The sequence below is a fragment of the Diorhabda carinulata genome, chromosome 1 (genome assembly GCF_026250575.1).
Source record: "Diorhabda carinulata isolate Delta chromosome 1, icDioCari1.1, whole genome shotgun sequence".
Lineage (NCBI taxonomy): Eukaryota > Metazoa > Arthropoda > Insecta > Coleoptera > Chrysomelidae > Diorhabda > Diorhabda carinulata.
Window position 1 is genome coordinate 5,339,324 of NC_079460.1, and position 17,643 is coordinate 5,356,966.

The 17,643-nt window shown below is 32.0% G+C and overlaps 1 protein-coding gene across 1 annotated transcript; it reads left to right on the forward strand.

Moving 5' to 3' along the window:
• The first annotated feature begins 1,567 nt into the window (after positions 1-1,567).
• LOC130904079 (homeobox protein engrailed-1a-like) lies at positions 1,568-11,487 on the forward strand. The gene is made up of 2 exons (XM_057816637.1): positions 1,568-2,257; positions 10,496-11,487. The coding sequence occupies exons 1-2, from the start codon at positions 1,651-1,653 to the stop codon at positions 10,816-10,818; spliced, it is 930 nt and encodes a 309-aa protein (XP_057672620.1). The 5' UTR covers positions 1,568-1,650; the 3' UTR covers positions 10,819-11,487.
• Positions 11,488-17,643: the final 6,156 nt, after the last annotated feature.

The following is a 17,643-nucleotide window of genomic DNA, read 5'->3' on the forward strand; positions in this document are numbered from 1 at the left end:
GGCCCTTCCTCTCCGCTTGTCTACTCAAATTTATGACGTTCCACTCCAGTCCAAATATTGACAGACTAAGTCTTTGAAATCCGATTTGAGCACAACGGGGACACGATTATTCCACGGGGGCACCCGGCGTGTCGTCTTGTTCCCAACTGTCGAAATACAATACCCTCGACAACTATTTACCTTTACCTGAATCGATAGAAAATATTTCGTTTAAAATGTAAAAAAGACCGTGTACAATTTTGACTTTCACTCATACTAATTTTCATAAACTCTTTAATCTTAGTAATACCTATATATCCCTTCATCTGATTTCCTTTTAATCTCTAATAAAATTTGACTTTTTGACTTTTGATAATGAAGCACCACCACACCACAAACAACGTTTCGCTAGTTTTCCAAATCCACTTGTGGTGGAACTTCGCTACAAGATGAATTTTTTCTTTTTCTACACTTGTAGAAGCGGTTAATGCATTCAAATGACATCGACAATTGATTCAAACGCATGCAGAAATATTTGTATCAAAAATTAGATAGCAGCCCTCGTATGGTTTCATAATTTATGATCACGTATGCATCAAATACTTCTGTAATCAATCTGAGTTATAATTTGTACCTAGCTTAGCTCAATTTTTTTATATTCACGATTATAAAAAAAATTATTTCTAAAAAATAAATTTGGGATGCTTTTTTTCAGCGTCCTTTATCTAAATAATAAAATGGCAACCGATTTTTAGAAAAAAATCGGATCTTAATAATATTGGGAATGTTATAATAAACCGATATTAATTTTACACTATTTACTGATCATATTGAATTATCACATTAACCCCGCCTATATTCTGCAAAAACTAACAGGTGTACATCTCAATCTGGTCACTTACCTCCCCACCAATACCATCATACCAATCATCCACCAACTAATGTTACTCCGCCCAACCACCATCGGCGAGTACGTCGATTTGAGTGAGACGTATCGCAAACGGAATAAAGATGGGAAATATTGTTTTGAACAGTTCCTTTTATTAGTTTTTATTTATTAGTATACTACATGAATGCATAGAAATTTACGAGATTAAGAAAATAGAATTGTTCAAAAATATGTCGAATAAACGAAATTCAATAATACTCAAGTGAAGATTACGAATTTTAAAATGTCTAGTAATTTTGATAAAAAATGAAATAGTGAGAGAATATTGAACAAATATGTTATAACACAGACACGAAATGATTATGTACGTCGGATACGATACCAATCAAATAAACAGAACAGTTTACTATTTACTTTATAATAGTAAAGAGATATTGTTCCATCTCTATTAATTAATTTAGAGTAAAGTCGTCAAACAATAAATCGAAATATCAAAGAAAATCATTATATAAATCAAAGTTATTTATGTTAATATAAAATTTTGAAATAATAGACTGCAAAAAAATGAATTTTGTGCATTTATATGCATTAGTACAGTAAGTGAGAGAGATAGATATAATATAGTACGTGGCGCATGTCTTGGTAGGCGGGGTTAAGCAGCGCCTCCCTGATAAAGATGACTATTTTGAAATCTCACTCAGTTTGACAGCGAAACTAGCGAGTTACACTGCGTTTTGTTGTGAGTGTTGGCGTGTTTGAGTGTCACACTTTTTGACATCTTGATGAATTTTAATTTCACGTCGATGGCACTGGAAGACCGATCAAGTCCGAACGCGGCATCCAGTCCGAATCACATTGAACAATCCGACAGCCCTGAATCCACCAGGACCTCCTTTACATGCACGACAATAAATAATCACGAGGGAAGTACGAAAAGTTGTTCGGATTTGGAGAGATCTTTTTTCAGAATAACTTCGTTCGCTCTATCCAGTCCGAAAAGTGATTTCAGATCACCGTCACCTTCTTCTTCTTCTTCTTCATCTTCTTCTTCTTCTTCCGAACGGAACGAACCGGCAATACAGACATTAAAATATTCTATAAATAATATATTGAAGCCGGAATTTGGGAAATCGGCCGTTCTGAAAACTCGATCTGTTTTATTTAAACCGTACGAAAAATCAGAAGACAGACCCGCGAGTTCGCTGGGTAGTTTGTGCCAGACTGTATCGCAAATAGGAAGTTTCATTAAAGAAAACTCCAGGCCGAAAAGTCCAGTTAAAACTTTGCCGAATCTCGAAGATGTGAAGAAAGATCAGGAAGATGGTGGCGTGCCGACGCTTTGGCCCGCTTGGGTTTACTGCACACGGTATTCTGACAGACCCAGCTCTGGTAAGTTGGTCTTTTCATTTTCTCAAACTCCTCATAGATATATGTAGATTTAAAACGTTTTACGTTTGCTCGATATGAATATTCTTTCATCCGGTATCATTTCTACATACCTATCATAAATTACAGGAATAGAATATAGTCAAACTGTTGAGGTTTCTATCGAAGGTGTGGAAGAGAAATTCAGATCTTCAATAGCTCCGGAATTATTGAAAATTATATAACAAAACTACGGGGTTTATTTTTCATTTTCGCGCTTCCTTTTATATCAAAAGTAAAAACTTCAATTCTGATGTTTTTTTACCCACTTTTTTAGGGTTGCTGGAGAGTATTTACATTTTCAATAATATAGTATGGACATTATACTTTCGATTTTTGATTATTTTGACATTTTACTTGTATAAATACCTAATACCTAGTGACAATTTTTTTTACTAATTCGCGTATTATTTTTACGAATTATCGATTGCAGAAACCAAAAATGGTCAAACTTTAATTTTTTATTATACTATGAACATCGATTTTTGGTAATTTCATTATTTTATTGTCATACACTCAAATTTCAACCCTTTATAATTTTCACAAATCATAAGCAGTAAAAATTGAAAATATTCACTAAATTAAGTTTATTTTTTTTTAAACGAATGACGTGGAATAAAAATTTACATTTTCGGTAATTTCGAAATTATTATTAAATTATATTTAAAAATTTCATCTTTTTCAGCTAAAACATAGAAAATATGAATTAGTTGTAGGTAAATGCAAGTATGAAGAAATATTAAAAATCTAAATCAAAAAATCATGTGTCAACTAGTTTTTTTATGAATCGTATTCAATCTCCAATCATAATTCACAATTCTAGGTTATTATTAAACTTTGTTCTAATCCATTAAAAGATCTAATACAATTTAATTATTGCGCTACCCTTTAGCTGTTATTACGTTTCACTTAAAGCGGACCACACACGTCGTCCATCGATTATGAACATAAAATAAATCGATTCATTTTATAATTGTTTGTTCCTATCCACCCCACTTCCTAATTCCATTTTGAGTATGTGTCATTAAATCACTAATAGACGCTTGCGCAGGTTATCATTTATTAATTTTGAAAAAAGGAGTTTAAATCAGTTGAATAATTTCTTACTTTATTATTTTCCTCAAATTTTTACGCATAATTTGGAATTAACATTCTCGATTTACCCTATGAGTTTCCGGTAGGAAGTCACGCTACTGAAAACTAAAAAAAAACAAAAAACAACGTGTGAAATAAGAATTTTAATGGTTTTCTCCGACTGGAAAGCTAATTTCTTCCAGAGAATAAAAGGGACGCGGCAATAAAACAATGAAAACACACCTTCTTCTCAAATGAAATTCGTTCAAGTCCATTAGCAGGATGGAATGATTCATGCCTTTTTTGCACGAACGAAAATTTTATACCTAAAAGATTATTTTGGAGGGGAGACGTTTTTTTACGACCGAATTTAAGAGCTCCTCCTTCACCCGCACTTCTATATATACCCAAGTTAATATTTCGTCTCCATAAATAAAAGTTTTCTAGGTTAGATCGCTGTATGTCGTACGTGTCATACGTCAGTTATCGATATATGACTTTTATTGTTGTTCAACACCCTCTAAATGAAGGTGATAGAAATGAACAAAATAAAAAATCAATTAATGAATATGAGTGACGTTAACTACATAATTTTGATAACACTATACCAATTGAATAATTATATGTATATGTTAAGTTCGCGTGTTACATATTAATTTCCAAATGATATTAAAACACAGAGTCGGGCTCTCACTAAACGGTTGTTCTTCTATCGAAATATGTAAAAAAACTAGGAAATTTGTTTTATACTCTCACCCTGTATGAGCTATTTTCACCTAGGTATTTTTTTTTCAATATTTTTCAATTATTAATATAGGGTTTGTCCGGGATTGTTCAAAACGCACACACGTAATAGTACTGGTATAATTTGGTCAATTCTAATGAAAAACAAGGTATAAACTTTAAAAATTGACTGCCAGGAATGATGGCCATGCCTTTTATGTCAAGTTCTCTACACTTTTGACAGAAGTGGCCGTAAGATTTTTCTTCTCTTGATTGTCTTGAAAACCTTTTTATTTTTCTTTGAAGCCTTGTTGTCTTCAGCTTTACGATAATTCAGATGTTCTAAAGAAATTGAATGGTCGCTACTTGTTTAGATCGTTTGTTGTTATGGTTTTAGAAGTTTGGTTGGTTAAAAATCTCTGTTGGTTTTTGAGGTGATGAGTTTACTTTTTCGCCGGAGAGGTTTTCTCAACATAAAAAGCATAATTTGATTAAATGTTGCGATGGAAAGGCCAGACGAACCATTTTGTACAGTAGTCGCCTTTTCATAACTTACACTCAAAAGCTCACCAAACTGGTATCCGGTTAAACGCCGTCCAACATGATTTCTAAGCCATAAGCGATTCTCGAAGATGCTGAAGATAATGTGTGGAATGGCTGGACAAGTATAATATGATAATGTCAACGAAATGTCCATACAGCATAGATCCTGGTGGCAGATCATTCTTCCACTCTTTTTTCCATAAAATTACCTTTAGCATTGCAGCAAATTAGTAAACTTTTTTTGATGGATGTTACCGTCGATACAGCTTTGGACCACTTTCTGGCAGGCACGTCGCCTGGTCTACTGTAGAGTTGGAGACCCGTTTCATCGATATCGAAATACGTTTGCAGGATAATCAAATAAAGAATTCGGTGCTATAGTTGTTTCAAGTAAATCTAGCTGTTGCTTTCTGATTTACGGATACTAATTTTTGTGTTCAATTCTTGATAAGCGATCGTCCTGATGTCGTCTGGTTAATAGAAAATCTCGATTTGTATTGACAGCTGCTAGCGCCTATGCATCCCTTTTGATAATTCCGGTCATAATTCTACGTTCTAAGGTCTGGCAGTCCCAAAAATCATATTAATTTAGAAGGAAACTTAATTTAAGGTTATGTAGTACCTCGTAGTATCACAATATCTAATTCCGTTCAGCAAATTTAGAAAATATCTATCCTGGACTCTTCAGAATATCCTGTATAATATTATATGAAATATGAATATTAGTAGCTTGTGCTGACGGGGCTCACGAAAGTAGAAATCGATCTTTTAATTTATGTTATATTAACTTCACGTTCCTCAAGGAAAATATGTTTTTAGAAATATATAGTTATTTTGTAGGTTATATTGTTTATTCGTTTTAAAAAATGGATTAATTGCTGGGAAAAGCGGATATATCGTAGTAAATAACGGGAAAATAGGAATAAGAAGTTTTTGCATAAAAAATAATGAACGAAGCTGAGTTTACTATTCAGAATACCAGAATTGATCATTGGAATCTAACAAGTATTTTTAGAAAATTGTCCAGTACTGACCTGTCTTCGAATTTATCTAAATGTGTATCTTGAAACTTCATTTAATATCATGGTAATTTTTGATCGAACAACTTGTGTTCGTCGAAAGCGAATAAATTTCTAATGTTGTTATAATAACGAGCTTTTGATATGTTTGTCTTTCTAATAATAACGGACTTTATGATTATTATAGTATTTTTTGTAGTAAAAACGTCGTTTATCGAGAATATTAAGTTTAATTGTCATTTAAGTCGATTTATATTGGATTTTATACAAATATTGTCTTTTTTATTTAAAATGATCATAAATCGGTTGAAAAATGTGAAAATTCCTTATTTTTATCACTATTATATTAGGTACTGAGTGTTAATTTTGTGAAATGGACAAACGTTTATACTGACAAGGCACAACAATGCCGAAACCGGTTTATGAATAGTTCATTTCTCTTTTTGTTCGATGAAGTTATCTTTTTGAAGTTAAATGGGATGTTTTTTAGCATTCTAATTGTGATATATATATATATATATATATATATATATATATATATATATATATATATATATATTTTCAACCTATACAACGAAAAATAGCCGGAAAAACTAAAGTTTCTTTTTGAAAATGCCGAGAAATATCCAGAAAATTAGGATTATTATGAAAATATGGGAGAAAAACAATGGAAAAATCTGGAAAATTTCGATAGAAAAGGCGCTAAGCGATAAAGCTACTTTTGTTGAAAAATTCTAGTTCTACAATTTGATTCAAAATTTTCTGTTTCTCTACTTAAAAGCAGCGGAAAACCCTGATTATATCATTGAAATTAGCGGCAAAAATATTAAGGTCTAATCAAATATAGTGAGATAATTTTATTATGGTATCAATAATATGGTAAATGGGGAGAAAAATTAACTTTTATTATTGAAAAAGTGAAGAAAATTGAATTTACTATTAGAAGAACTGTGAATCTGAAGACAATATTTTGCTTTCAAAAGCTCAGGAAAAACTAGGTCTATCATTACCTAAAGTTTACAGAAAAAATTAAGTTTACGAGGTCTCTCTATTAAATAACGAGAGTGGTTACGAAAAAGGGTTTTATTATAAAAATTATTCTAGATTCGAATGCTTCCCTTCAATATACTCCCCTCCCCTCGCCACACACCTTTCCAAACGTTTTTTCCATTGATCAAAGCAGTGCTGGAAGTCTTCTTTGATGAGTGCCTTTAGGAGCTCTGGTTTACCGCTTCCATCGACTCAAATTGAGTCCCTTTCAAAGCAGATTTTATCTTCGGACACAAAAAAAATCGCACGGTGGCAAATCTGGTGAGTACAGCGGTTGTCAAAACTGACAAATAGTCAGTCTGGGTGACAGTCTGACCTTCTGTCATCACGAAACCGTTAATGTCGAAAAAAATTGCCTTGAATTTTGATTCACCTCGTATTATGAAAAATAGCGAGGAAAATTTACCTTTTTGGGCGAATTTACCTTTTTGGAAACCAGCAAAAAAGATTTGTTGGTCATTAAAAGAAATAAAAGAAGTTCATGATGCGAGAAAACTTCAGTTTCCATTCCAAGTAGTGAATCTCAGTAGTTCTACGACTAACTACTGAGGATATATAAATATATACTATATACAGGATGTTTCTAAATTTATGCGATGAAATTCATGAGGTGATTGCTCGAATAGGTCTTTCCAATAACAAAATTTCCTCAGTCCTCCCCTTTCCGACATATCATCCTTAAAATGTGGTGACGAAAATTGGGTTTTTTTTTATTTTCCAAAATTTAACTAACGCTAGAAACTTTTTTATGAAATCAAATTATAATTTAAAATCCTTGTTTTATTTAAAAAAAATTTGCATTCATAATTTTTTCACAAAACTAATAGTTGCAGTGGAAAAAATAGAAACTCAATTTTACTCACCACCTATTGAGGGCGATATCTCGGGAAGGGTGGAAATTTTGTTATAGGAAAGACTCATTTTAATTTCATACGAGCAACCACTTCCTGAATTTTGTCGCACGAATTTAGAAACATCCTGTATATACAGAAAAAAGTATTTGCTAAATATAGGTATAGTGTTTCTTTTATAACAAATTTTCTAGAAAATTTTCTAAATCGCAGGGTATATTAGAAAGACACTTTTTGAAAATGTTTCATATTCATCTCTATCAAACCGATACCTTCCATACCATCAACCACTTTCTCTAATCTTCCACCCCCCATAAATCCTCGTCAAACTTATCTGATCCCATTTGGGAATACAGGAGCTGGACGCTAATTAGTCTTTCTACAAACAATAAGAATTAATTCCTATCATCGACGTGAAATATTAACGCCATTGTTAGAGCGATGACGTGTCGGAGTAAAATTTTTTTCCAAATCGATCAGAGATAACAAACAATGAACCATTAAGATTTAAAATGTATAAGACAATGGGCATTAGACACCGATTTGACTTTAAAATTGAGAAAATACCTCGAATCGTATAAACAGACATTTTTTTTATAGAGACGTGATTTTGATATATCTAATGTTATGAAAAATATGTAAATACGGATAAAAATTGATTGGAATCGATTTTTATTCATTATTGCTTTATGCGTGTGCCATCAGTTGTAATTTATGTTTTCGTAACGAATTATTTGAAACTATTTTCGAATTTTTCGAAAAATAATGGGCTGCCTAATGGATATTTATGTTTCAGATCGTCTAACAAATTTTCGGCGTTTCGAGAATCATCTAAAAATAAAATATTTAAAAAGCACTCGAAATCGGTGTTGACACGAAAGACGGGGATTCTTTTTCGGCTCGTTTATCATCGAAATTTCAATTTTTGATGACACGTTAATAATGTATAAGCACTTATATCTCTTACCAGTCCAAATTACGGTTTTCGTTAGATAGATTTGTAATTTTCTCGGAGAAAATTTATCGAATGTTTATGACAGGGTTGATTTTCATAAAAACGACGTTATTTACCTCGATAAATATAAATCAAGCGTACAATTCAACTTTATGTTTGAAAAAATGTCTCCATAATGATGTTTGAAATCTGAATCTAGCTGTTCAGCTTTATTTAGCAATATATAACCATTTTCTAGCAACATATTTATTAATATATAGCAATAGCCTTTATATTAATACATATAGATACATATTAAATAATATATAGCAATAACCAAAATTATATAACATTATTTCAAACTAATCTAACGTTTTAGGGACGTATCTAACTCTAAATAGCGATAATTAGCGATTCAAAGCTTTATTTATAGTTATATCCAGCTATAAACAAACATATATTATAACATTCTAAAAGAATCTAGTAAAATGGAGTCGTATCTAGCGATAATTAATAATAGATGGCAATTTGTAGTTGTTATATCTAGCTATAACTATTGTTATATAACAACATTCTAAAATACTCAGTATAGCAACGCAGAAACATATCTGAATCTTACAGGGATAATTAGCGATATATAGCAATATGTATGATATCTAGTAAAAAACATCATTATATAACTATACTTCAAAATAATCTTGAAATTTGGAGCGGAATTGGTAATTTACAGCGATTATGAGCGATTTATAGCAATATATTAAATGACATCTAGCAAAAATATCATTATATAGCTATACTTAGAAATTATCTTGAAATTTGGTGATTTACAGTGATAATCAGCGATTTATAGCAATATGTATTATGATATCTAGTGTAAAACATCATTATATAACTATACTTCAAAATAATCTTGAAATTTGGAGCGGTATTTGATGATTTACAGCGATTAAGAGCGATTTATAGCACTATATATAATGACATCTAACAAAAATATCATTATATAGCTATACTTCGAAATTATCTTGAAATTTGGAGCGGTATTTGGTGATTAACAGCGATAATTAGCGATTTACAGCAATATGTATCATGATATCTAGCAAAAAACATCATTATATAACTATACTTCAAAATAATCTTGAAATTTGTAGCGGTATTTGGTAATTTACAGCGATTATGAGCGATTTATAGCACTATATATAATGACATCTAGCAAAAATATCATTCTATAGCTATACTTTGAAATTATCTTGAAATTTGGAGCGGTATTTGGTGATTAACAGTGATAATTAGCGATTTAGAGCAATATGTATCATGATATTTTGCAAGAAGCATCATTATACTTCTATACACTATACTTCAAAATAATCTTGAAATTTGGAGCGGTATTTGGTAATTTACAGCGATTATGAGCGATTTATAGCACTATATATAATGACATCTAGCAAAAATATCATTATATAACTAACTTCGAAATTATCTTGAAATTTGGTGATTAACAGCGATAATTAGCGATTTACAGCAATATATATCATGATATCTAGCAAAAAACATCATTATATAACTATACTTCAAAATAATCTTGAAATTTTGAGCGGTATTTGGTAATTTACAGCGATTGTGAGCGATTTATAGCACTATATATAATGACATCTAGCAAAAATATCATTATATAGCTATACTTTGAAATTATTTTGAAATTTGGTGATTTACAGTGATAATAAGCGATATATAGCAATATGTATATAGTGATATCTAGCTATAACTAACATATTCCAATAGAATCTAGTAAAATAGAATCGTTTGTGACTATTTGCACCAATATTTGAAATATATGGTAGTTCTATCTTTTGAATTTTCAACTGCTTCTAATTTTGCGGTTTCCACGTTAAACACCTCGTATATATAGTTCTCAACATTCAAATATTCACTTGATTTTAAAAATATTATAAAACTTGTAAAGAAATAAGAAATTTTGAATTGGTGATAATTTCGGTTTCGTTTGTTACAGGTCCTAGATCGAGAAGAATGAAGAAAAGCACGAAAACTACCGAGGACAAACGACCGCGAACCGCGTTTTCCAGTGCTCAACTACAAAGATTGAAGCACGAATTCAACGAAAACAGATACCTAACCGAACGAAGAAGACAACAACTGAGTGCCGAGTTGGGTTTGAACGAGGCCCAAATAAAAATTTGGTTTCAAAATAAAAGGGCGAAAATCAAAAAATCGTCCGGTCAAAAAAACGCACTCGCCCTTCAGCTGATGGCTCAGGGATTGTACAATCATTCGACCGTGCCCTGCGACGAAGATGACATGCCCTTATCGTCGTAATTTTCGATTTCCATTGTTATTTCAATTTGTGTTAAGTGAAATCAGTAAATTTTGAACATGCTTATTCGTACACGAATCGGATGTAGTGTACAAACGGCTTTAGACGTAAAAGTTTATCCTAAATCTTTGTAGATTCATGAAGTTTAGAATCTCAGTACTTTCTTACTGGAAAAATTGATTTCACTTATTACAAAACTGTGTACATTTGTTTCTAAAGATCTCAATATTTCAAGTATTTATTTTGTACATTTTGTAAATATTTTGGTACACACGTAGAGCTTCTTAGCCTTCGAATTGACTGATACGTTAAATGTAGTTAAAGTTTGCTTCGATTTCTTTTATTCCGATCGAAATAATACATTTCTGATACTGTGAGATTATTAATTCAAAGGGCTTGGTCCTATTAAGACTTCTCGTTTTCGAAGCGTTTCGTTTGATTAAAATGATCGGCAACTCTGTTCGGATATGAGTTGTTGTTCGAACCGCCTTCCTCATTTAGTTTTAGGAGGTTTTAGATAATGTCTTAGAAATGTATTTTTTTTCTTTTTCATTATTACGAATGTATAAAAATGTCAAAGTGAACGATTTTTAATTGTGCAATGTTGAGTAGATATATGTCATATCATAAGGAAAATTATGAGTATTAAATTAATAAATATATGAAATGTTTTTGTTTGTTTTATTATATCCACACCTCTTTTTTTTATTTTTCAGTTTTATCTGCATCTATTTAACAATATTTTATTCGATAACGGAGAGTGAAGTTGTTATCGAAAGCTTTTTTCAAATTCCCAATCTAACCAGAGATACTCATGGTGGACTTGCTTTGTATTGCATTAATATTATATGTTATCATGTATCTGGTAAGCTCAAAGACCTCCACCGCACTATTAACATCATTCAAATCATACAAATAAACTGAAAATGATACGATGATCGAAATTTCGTTCTTCCCAACTCATCTGAACCTCAATTTATCACTCAGCCTCAGACATACATCTATTGAAAGTACAAACAGAACTTTCTGGATCACGGTTCACACGATGGAATCTAATTGGCAAAAGGTATAAGGGTCAAAAACATCGATGCTGCATTCGAACTTTGAGATTATTCGTAAATTCATTAAAAAATAGTCTAAAAATAATACTACTAGCAGTTTCTTTGGAAAATTTGTTGTTGCAGTATTCCTCTCTTAGTCCTCTCACGTTTTCGGTTTTCTGGTGGTATTCGTCTCATTATTTTCTTCGGTAATCTTGCTTCTAATATTCTTTGAACATGCCCATACCATACTATTTGTGCTCTTTCTATTCATGTTATAACTGTCTTTACTACGCCCATTTTTTCTTCATTATCTTATTAGTCACTCTTTTTAATCCTGATGTCCTACATGCCCTTCCCGTTGCCTCCATTTCTGTGGCTTTTTTTTCCTTTTCATTTGTTTTTTTAATCGCCACGTCTCTGATCCATATATTAATTTTTCTTTATCCCACTATTTTGGCGTTTTCCGTTTCTTCTTTATAAAAATTCTCATGTCACATGTTTTTATTGTTTCATTGTTTTCAAAAATAAGATCCTTGGTATCTTCACCAATGAAGAGATATTGTGTTTTTTGTAATATTGATTTGAGGACCTCATTTTTCGTACTTTATTCGAGATCCTCTTTCTTGTTTGCGCACATGATCAGATCATCGGCAAATTATCGATTTTAAATGGTGCTGTCATATTCGTGTATAGATTCTGAATAGCGTTTACAAGGTTGCAACGATTTAAAGCTGTTTCTTGGAGTACTTTATCTACTTTTGTGATGGATTGTAAGTCTATGAACCCAATTTCTTTCTAGTTTTTTTCTCTATAACTCGTTTTAGGCAGAACTCATTATCTGTGTGAAGATCTTTTATCGTAGACTCTATTTATGGTACCAATTAGTTCCAGATGAGCCTCTATAGTTGTTACAGTTCAATCTGTTGCTTTTCTTATGTATCGATGTTTTAAAAACTCTTTTGGTATATTTTCTCCGTTGGTGCATTTTCTAAATAGATGAGCCAGTGAAGAATACAGTTTTTCAGTTCCATTTTAAGTAGCTCTACGTTTATTACCCCTGGTACCGCTGTTATGTCAATTTTAAATGTTTAATTGCATTTTTGACCACATTTTGATTTATATGTATCTCTTCACCTACGATTTGTATTTCGAAACCTATTTTTATGTTGTAATCTTCTCTATTTTCAGTAATAAGGATCATTTGTCGAAATTATTTGCCATGTAAGTACTATGGATTTTTTCATTTGATTTCTTCGATACATTTTCTTCAATATATGACTTAACTTCCTGACATTTCTGATCCCATTGTTCTCTGATTCTTCGTCTTTTTTGTTTCCTTTACTTTCTCAAGTCTTCCTCGTCTTCAGTGTTCAGTCATGCGTGATATAATCCCTCTTTTTCCGTTAACCAACTCAACCTGAAAAGGTAAAGTATGAATATAGAGGATTTTAATGCTAATGCTATACTTTTGGGCGTCTAACAAGGTATCAATGAATGCTGTTGTTTCTGGTGTGTTTGGAATAGTCCCGATTGAGGAAACCATTAGGTCAGAAAATGTTTTGCCACCAAGAAAAAGTTAGGATTAATGAAAAAAATTTTAAAATCTCTCAACCGTATTCTTTGATCCGACCTCGTATTACGTATTTTCAAGTTATAAATAAAAAAAATTCGTATTTCTATTTGGAAATGTTGATAAATAGATTTAGAAACGGATTATTAACCATAAAATGTATCTAAAATTCAATTTTATTAATTATAAAGGGTAGTCGTTGAAAAATAACAAAGTAATTTGATTGTATGCAAAACTTCATCTTAAATGTGTTTAGCAAAATCAGTTTCCTGTCGTTATCGATTAATTTTTAGGAGTTTAACTTAGAAATCACGATCTGAGTTAAATGATGCCAAAAACAATCGTTGCTTTCGAATTAAAGTCAATTTAGTCGTAAAATTTTGAAATAATTTGGTGGAATTTAATGATGCGTTTAATTATTTGGTGGAATAGATATGTGTCGTAAAATATTTATTGAAATAGAATTATATATATTGCATATTTTCAAACTCTTGAGAAAAATTAGTCTCTTATATTTAAAAAAACGATAATTGATACGACGATTGAGCCTTTTATTTTGTAAATTACTCCCTCTTTTGGTTTTAGTGAGAAATGGTGGGAAAATTTCTAGGTTTCTCAGAAAAGTAGCTCAAAAACCATGAATACGGTATGAAAATTTCATTTTTTTTCAATTATTGGCTCTTCAATCTTTAAAACCATGAGAAATTTTGGAAAATGATGGGAAAAAAATGAACAAAACATTTTTTCGATATTTGCCGAATGCTATTTGATTCTAAAAATCGTCGAAAAGCTTTTTTTTTAAATGTGATGGGAAAATTCGAAGTTCCATTGGAGAAATGTCAACGACTCAACTTTATTCTCAATATTATTTTAAAAAAATATGAGGATAACATTGAATAGTGTCATAATTCTATAAATTAACCATTACCAAATATTTTACAAAAGAAATAAGACAAACCCCAAGCCCTTCAAGCATAATTCACTCCTTCCCCACACGGTGGCACTAGCGAAGGACGACATTTGTCCCTAATTAGAGCGATTGTGGCATTTTAAGCTAGACCCATTAGGACACTATTAACTCCGTTTGAAATATAGGTTCAAGGGAATAAGGACTCGTTATGTTGCTATTTAAGGGCATTATCATCGATGATATAGGGCTTGTTATACCGAGATAATGACCCTAATAGGTGGGCTTCGGAAGGAGTTAGTTCGGTACGGAGCATGTGTGAAATTTCATAGCGGACGACACTCAATTTATTATTCTAAACGGAGCAATAATGTTTATACAGGGTATTTCATCATTAAATATACGCGTGAAGAAGTTTTCTAGAATAAAATCACCATAATGAAGAAAGGCGTCAATAGTAGAAAAACAAAAATCTTATAATGGCTATAGATCTGTTTAGTCCTTACTGGACCTCATCAGTGTAACATATATATATATATATATATATATATATATATATATATATATATATATATATATATATATATATATATATATATCATATCTAAAATAGATTCAATTAAAATACCTCGTATAATAGCTTTCAATATGAATATAATGTTATAAAATCGGTTGTTTATACTGATATTTTCGAAAACTCACATTCCTATCAATTTCAACATTATTTTATGTATTATATACGAACATTTCGTACTTCTCTCGTATATTGAGCTGGGTTATGAAGGAGAAACTTTCTAATACCCCTTGTTTAAGCGTAATAAAAAATAAATACGAAGACTACTCTTCTAACCCTACGAAAACATTCTAAAAATGGAGAGAAATTTTTTAATTAAAATTAGGTCCCAAATTTAACAGTATAAATTAATTGTAATTACCTCGAACCCACTTTAAAAAAATCGCCGGTACTCCCTCTCGATTGCCCATAAATCCCCGGTAAATACAATCTCGCATTTTCGTGTAGCTGTGTAGAAAGAGCTGCAGAGCAGGAGCTATTGCGAATAAGCTGCGCCATGGGCCAGTTCAAAGAGATTATTAGAAAGAAAATGTGTCAAATAAATTAATTCATTGAAATACATCAATAATTATTATTTGACAAGGAGGTATGCGATAATAGATAAATTTTCTAGCTATAAAACGTTTTTTTTTCAACGGTATCCGCGATACGATGGTTGCTAGTTAAGTTTTGAGTTCAACGACAAAAAACAAATATTCATAATTGGATATGGCTTCATTGTTTTTCAAAATTATTCTCCATTAAGATCAATCCATTGTTGTATGCGTTTAAACCAATTTTCGAAGAGGTATGTACCTCTTCATGTGTAAAAAACGTTAACCTCGGCGGATGACCCATCAATTCGATGTTTTGACTGTTCAAAAAAGTTTTCGTCTATTGGTTTTCCTGATTTTTTTCGAACACTTCTGGCAAATAGATGGTGGTGGACCATATAGGTCCATGTTTTATGTTGGTTTTGCTTCGAACAAACTTTTATTGGATTTGGCTCCTCTTTAAATACCCATACAGTCGATTTTGTTTAGTTTCGGATCCATATGCTTAGATCCATGATTCGCCGCCTGGTACTATCTTATAGACGTCCTTTGAAGCACCGCGATGGAATTTCTACAACATTTATTTGCACCAATCGGTATATCACAAGCAATACTTTCAATACCTATCTCAGTTTACGCACAGCATCGATGTTTTCTGGCCCAACAGCCGATTTTGGAAAACATTCAAGTGCGACGACGATTGGTGGTTCGACTTGGTGCTTCATCACCAAAAGTCCAAGCTTTCGGCACAGTGCTATTGATTTAATCCACGTCGAAAGTCATAGAAAATCATCGCACGAAAACGAACACGATTGAATTCTATTTTTTGACCAGTATGTGTAAACAACTGTCAGATTTGGGGCCGAAATCGGTTTCCCAGGGTTCGAGATAAACGAAACCTGATGCTGGGGGACCGAAAGATGATTTTGTTCGAAACAGTTCTGGAGCCCTCGCTCTATACCCAAACATTTTTCGATACTTTCAACTTATTTTTTTTGAACAGTTATATCGATGGAAATCTATTTAAGTTATATTTTTGTCATCTTCAATTACTGGCCTATAACACAGCCTGTAATGCATTTAATGTTTTATTCAAATGACGTCGGTGGGACCGTAAATCAAGAGCTTGGGACCACCCGTGCGACCGTGCCGGTCTCGGACACCCGACACTAGTGCCAAAAATGTTAACAAGACACATGACAACTGCCGGCCGAGGTGTCGGTAGGCCGCCACCGAGCCGGGGGCCCCGGGGGCGGACACAAAACCCCATTCCCATCGACAAACGGCCTTAATCAACATTTTTTCGCGGCCGGGGATCCTCTCACTATACGAGCAAGTATTCCAAATCGTAAATCAGATAGAAACACGTTCAAGTTTCCCTATTTTTTGTGTTACAATGAAAAAATTTCGGACAATGTTATTTCTATAGTTATAAACTCGAAGTAGGTGCATAGAAGCAATAATTTCAACGTTAATAGCATTGGATGAGTCAATAGAAGCTAAATAAGGTAAAATGGTGGTCGTTTGATAAGATATCTAGAGATTCTGACTAATAGTCTTCTTGTACAGATGGATGGTTGCTGAGTACCTGACGATAACCAATTTGCTTACAGTCTAGGTCTAAAGCATTTCTATTATTTGTGAGTTTTGAGTGCAGGAGACGATCCAAATTGAATTAAAGTTCTAAATGTGTAAAATTATGAATTTTTAGGACAGATATTCCAAATTTTTGTCCTCAATAAATCATTTCAAATGGAAGAGCAACTTCAATACAAACTCTAGGTTCATATATAGAATTGGACAGAAAATGTATGAGGAATAGAAAAACAATCATAATTTCTGCATATGTATAAGTTGGAGTGAATAGATTAATTAGATTTTTTTTATTATTCAATTAAACGATCAACGAACGACCTCTTAACAAATTGATTTTTCAATTAATTCAATCACAGTCTACAATGACTAGAAAATTTTCAATTGATCATTAAATGTGGTTTTAGAGAGCCCTAGCTTTCAACGAAGAAAATTGATGAATTAAGCTCTATTAAAAACGACCTAAATCTCATTTGATTTATTTCGTAGGATGATTGAAAATATGTCGTTAAGAATTAATCAACAGAATTATCAACATTGTCACCTTCATATTTTATCCTTAATATAATTTTTTAGAGAACTTTTGTTTTCAGAAGATGGCAAACGA